The sequence below is a fragment of the Porites lutea genome, chromosome 8, assembly GCF_958299795.1.
Source record: "Porites lutea chromosome 8, jaPorLute2.1, whole genome shotgun sequence".
In the NCBI taxonomy this organism is placed as follows: Eukaryota; Metazoa; Cnidaria; class Anthozoa; order Scleractinia; family Poritidae; genus Porites; species Porites lutea.
In genome coordinates this window covers 30,581,595-30,586,594 of record NC_133208.1, presented here as the reverse complement: position 1 = coordinate 30,586,594, position 5,000 = coordinate 30,581,595, and the positions used below count along the sequence as shown (strand labels likewise).

At 46.4% G+C, this 5,000-nt stretch overlaps 1 protein-coding gene across 1 annotated transcript in view; it reads left to right on the top strand.

Annotated features, from left to right (window-relative positions):
* LOC140945885 (uncharacterized) overlaps positions 1–5,000 on the top strand; it is a 6,874-nt gene that overhangs the window by 1,472 nt on the left and 402 nt on the right. The window contains exon 1 of the mRNA XM_073394945.1: positions 1–5,000. This exon is cut by the window's left edge and continues 1,472 nt beyond it; it is cut by the window's right edge and continues 200 nt beyond it. Coding sequence (XP_073251046.1) covers positions 1–4,931 — 4,931 coding nt within the window. The 3' untranslated portion in view covers positions 4,932–5,000.

Here is a 5,000-nt window from a genome sequence, read left to right as displayed (position 1 = left end):
ACTGGCCTAAGATTGGCGTAAGAGATGCGGAGGCCCTAAGAGATCTTTCTGACTTCCTGCAAAAGATAATTGCCGCCAGAGAAACTACTCCTAGTCTTGCTGTCTTAGACTTTGCGAAGGAGAACGTTAAAACTCTAAACAAGTTGCCATTTCAAATTCAGAATAAGTGGAGAGGAATAGTACAACAGTGTAGAGTCTCAAAAGGAAATGGTACTTACCCTACCTTCTCTGAATTTGCTTCATTTGTGAAAGAGTGTGCAGAGAGAGCGAACATTCCCGAACTTGAGGAGCTGTCCAAAACCAAAGAGTTTGTTAGGCCTAGAGGACCATTCAGACGCTCACCAAAAGGCGAGGAGGCCTTTTCCTTCGAAACTCATGTATTGGATCCAAGCAAGAACGTGACTGCCCAGGGTCAAGGTGAAAAGGAGAGACCCCCAACCTGTTCGCAAGGGAGGAGCGAGAAGAAAAAGACCGAAGTATGTCTGTTTTGCAAGGAAGAACATCAGCTAGACGAGTGTAAAAAGTTTGCAGAGAAGCCGCACAAGGAAAGGAAGGACTTCTTCTATAAGAAATTTCTTTGTCTTGGATGTGCCTCTAGCAGTCAACATCAAGTATCCTCCTGTAAGAACAGACTTAAATGTCGCACGTGTTCTGGAAATCACCCTACATGTCTCCATATTCAGAAAACTCCCAAGGAAAGTATTACGAACTGTACAAATGTTTGTACCATCCCAGAGCAAGAGGGCGGCTCGGATCATGCCATGATTGTACCTGTTTGGGTTAGACAAGTTAGCCAACCCAGTAAAGAAGTCTTACAATATGCAGTGCTAGATGACCAGTCCAATGTGAGTTTTGTGTCGCAAAGTTTGTGTGAAAAATTGGACTTGCAAGGCCCACCAACCGACTTGCTGCTGACAACAGTGCAAGAGAGAAATGTACATGTACCAAGCAACCGTATTTGTGGAGTTGAGGTGTTGGATTTTAGAAGGGAGCATGCTGTGAAGCTACCCATGATGTTCAAGCGAGATATCATCCCAGCCAGTCGGTCGCAGATTCCAAAAGCCAGTGTTGCCCGGAAATGGGAACATCTGTGTCCTATTGCTGACGAGCTCATGCCCTACAATCCAAGTGTGGAAATCTCCTTGCTGATTGGCAATAATTGCCCTAGTATCGTCAGACCCAGAGAAGTCCTAGTGGGAGGTGAAGACGACCCTTACGGCCAAAGATCTTTAATGGGGTGGGGTATAATCGGCAAGGTGTGCAAATCTACAGGTGAAGCCAACCATAAGGAAGGAGTGTGCAACAAGGTGATGGTCAAAGAAACCCATGAACACTTTGCCTTTACGACAAAGGTGAAAGAGATTATCAACCCACAGAAGATTATTAAGATTCTTGAGTCAGACTTTACAGAAAGTTCTGCAAATACCAAGCCCTGTTCAGCTGAAGACAGGAGATTCCTCAACATCCTTGAGAATGGTATTGTGAAGAGATCGGATGGGCACTACGAGATGCCTCTCCCTTTGAAGACAGACAAACCGTCTCTACCCTTCAACCGCGAACTAGCTGTCAAGAGATGGCACCAACTTTTAGCAAGGTTTAAGAGAAACCCCAAGTTTCTGGAAGATTATCGCTTATTCATGAAAGATGTGATTGCTTTGTGTGCAGAAGAGGTACCACCGGACCGCCATGGAGTTCAGGATGGAATGGTTAACTATGTACCACACACCGGTGTTTACCACCCAAAAAAACCAGACCAGATCAGGGTTGTTTTTGATTGTTCGGCCCAGTATGAAGGGGTGTCCCTGAACGATCACTTGTTACAAGGACCCGACCTCATGAACACTCTTCTGGGGATCCTGTGCAGATTCAGACAAGAAAATGTTGCGTTTATGACTGACATTAAGAGTATGTTTCATCAGTTTATGGTGTCAGAGGAACACAGAGATCTCCTGCGCTTTTTGTGGTGGAAGGATGGGAATCCTGCAAATGAAGTGACTGAGTATAGGATGAAGGTTCATCTTTTCGGTGCTGGTAGTTCACCTGGCTGCGCAAATTTTGGTCTGAAGAGAGCAGCAGATGATGGGGAGAAAGAGTTTGGTGAAGAAGCTGCTGAGTTTATACGACAGGACTTTTATGTGGATGATGGACTAAAATCAGTCCCTACCGTGGAGCGAGCTGTTACACTGATAAAAGCAAGTCAAGGCATTTGCGCCAAGGCCGGCCTGAGACTGCACAAAATTTCATCAAACAAAAGAGAAGTTCTTGAACAGATTCCGGCCGAAGATCGCGCCAAAGGATTAAAGGAGCTAGACTTGAAGGTTGATCCACTGCCCTTAGAACGTGCCTTAGGAGTAGTGTGGTGCATTGAGAATGACAGTTTTCAATTCCGCATCGAGCTGCGTGACCGTCCCCTAACGCGACGTGGCGTACTTTCCACAATCAGTTCAATCTACGATCCTAGTGGTTTCGTTGCCCCAGTTACCTTGAAAGGAAAACAAGTTTTGCAGCAAATGTGCCGAGACAAGCTTGATTGGGACAGCCCAATTCCAGAGAGTTTGTATACTCATTGGGAGAAATGGCGTCAGGATGTTCTGAATCTCGATCAGCTGCAAATTCAACGTTGTTTTAAGCCGGAGAACTTTGGGCAGGTCAAAGCCAGCGAGTTGCATCATTTCTCAGATGCTAGTGTAGAGGGTTATGGACAGTGCTCGTACCTTCGACTAATCAATGTGGAGGACAAGGCGTACTGTTCCCTTGTCATTGGGAAATCTAGAGTGGCCCCGTTAAAGCAAATCACTGTGCCGAGGCTAGAATTGGCTGCAGCTACTGTTTCAGCAAACGTGAGTGAATTTCTTCGTCGAGAATTGTCTTACACGGACATTAAGGAACATTTCTGGACAGACAGCAAAATCGTCCTTGGTTATGTTAACAACGAAGCTAAGAGGTTTCATGTGTATGTGGCAAATCGTGTGCAGCAGATTCGTGACGTCACTAACCCGAGTTCTTGGTTGTATGTCAGCACTGAACTTAATCCTGCTGACCATGCCTCGCGAGGCCTTACAGCGTCACAGTTATTACAAGGAACCAACTGGCTAACTGGACCCTTATTTCTTTGGAAGAGTGGAACTTTCCAGCCTGAGAAGATAGAAGAATTTCAAGTGACCGAAAGTGATCCTGAAGTAAGGAAAGCAGCCGTTTTCACATCTCGTGTAGAGAGCAGAGCTACTCAAGCCCCTGAACCGTTAACGTCAAGCCGTTTGCGCCACATGTCAAGCTGGCAGCATGTGCTGAAGGCAATAGCTTTGTGTCTACGACTGAAGAGCAAACTGGCAAGTAGAGAAGTGAAGTTGACGAGACAAACGGGTGGTGAGAGCATCAGACCATTACCGAAGGTATCAGTCACACTTACAGAACTTCACGCAGCAGAGAGGGAAGTTCTTAAGGTTGTTCAACGTGAACATTTCCATGACGAGATGCAAGTTTTAAAGGAACTTAAGGAAGTTGGAGAGCTTACTACTAGAAAGATCGCAAGAGAAAGAAATCTAGCCGTCAAGAAGTCTAGTTGCTTATATCGTTTGGATCCATTTCTCGATGAAAACGGTGTTATCCGCGTTGGTGGCCGCGTGAGACGAGCTAACCTTCCATTTGCAACGAAGCATCCTGTGATACTTCCTCGTAAAAGTCATATTACAGATTTGCTGATTCGATTCTGGCATGCCAAAGTGAACCACATGGGACGAGGTATCACCCAAAATGAGTTGCGCCAGAGAGGCTACTGGGTTGTTGGTGGATCGTCAGCAGTGTCAAATTGTATTTCCAAGTGTGTTACATGCAGAAAAATGCGCGGCCCCCTGCAAATTCAGAAGATGGCCGATTTGCCTGTGGATCGAGTTGAACCTTCGGCCCCCTTCTCGTATTGTGCTGTAGATTTCTTTGGACCTTTCCCGATCAAGGAAAAGAGGAGTGAAGTTAAACGTTACGGAGTTATTTTTACCTGTATGGCCAGCAGAGGTGTACACTTGGAGACAGCCAACTCGTTAAGTACCAGTTCCTTCATCAACGCACTTAGTCGCTTCCTCAACCGACGTGGTCCAGTCAGACAGCTCCGCTGTGATCAGGGTACAAACTTTGTAGGAGCGAGGAATGAGCTAAAAGCTGCCTTAGAAGAACTGGATCAGAACCGGGTGCAAGAGTACTTAGTGGAGAACGGATGTGATTGGATACCATTTCAGATGAATGTACCTCATGCCAGCCACATGGGTGGCACATGGGAAAGGTTAATCCGTACTGTTCGTAGTGCACTGGAGACGTTACTTCTGAGCGCTGGCACACAGTTGGACGACGAAGCGTTCAGAACCTTCATGACTGAAGCAGAGTGTATTGTTAATTCCAGACCCTTGTCTGCGAACGACTTAAATGACCCAGAGGCACCAGAACCACTTACGCCCAGTCATTTACTTACCTTGAAAGCTAAAGTTGTACTTCCACCGCCTGGAAGGTTCCAGCGAGCAGATCTATATTCCCGCAAGTGGTGGCGCCGAGTACAATATCTCGCGAACGAATTTTGGCTTAGATGGCGCCGTGAGTTTCTTCATAGCCTGCAGGCTCGTAACAAGTGGATGTATCCAAAGCGAAATCTATCAGTTGGAGATGTAGTCGTATCCAAGGAAGACGAAGGACCACGTAACCAATGGCCACTCGCTAGAGTCGTAGAAGTCTACCCTAGCGAAGACGGATGTATCAGAAAAGTCAAAATTGTGAAAGCTGATGGAGAACTTGACAACCAAGGCAGACGTCGAAAGCCATCTACGTTCCTGGATAGACCAATCCACAAATTAGTCTTACTGGTACCCTCTGCAGATGAAGCGGATGTTGGTGATAGCAGCAGGGAGACCGAGGAATTCCCCAACGAGGAGCCAACTACTCAGTGAAGTCGCCCCGACAGGTGTAGAAGACACAAGTGACCGCCTTTATGAACATTTGTTTTGTTTAACTGTCTA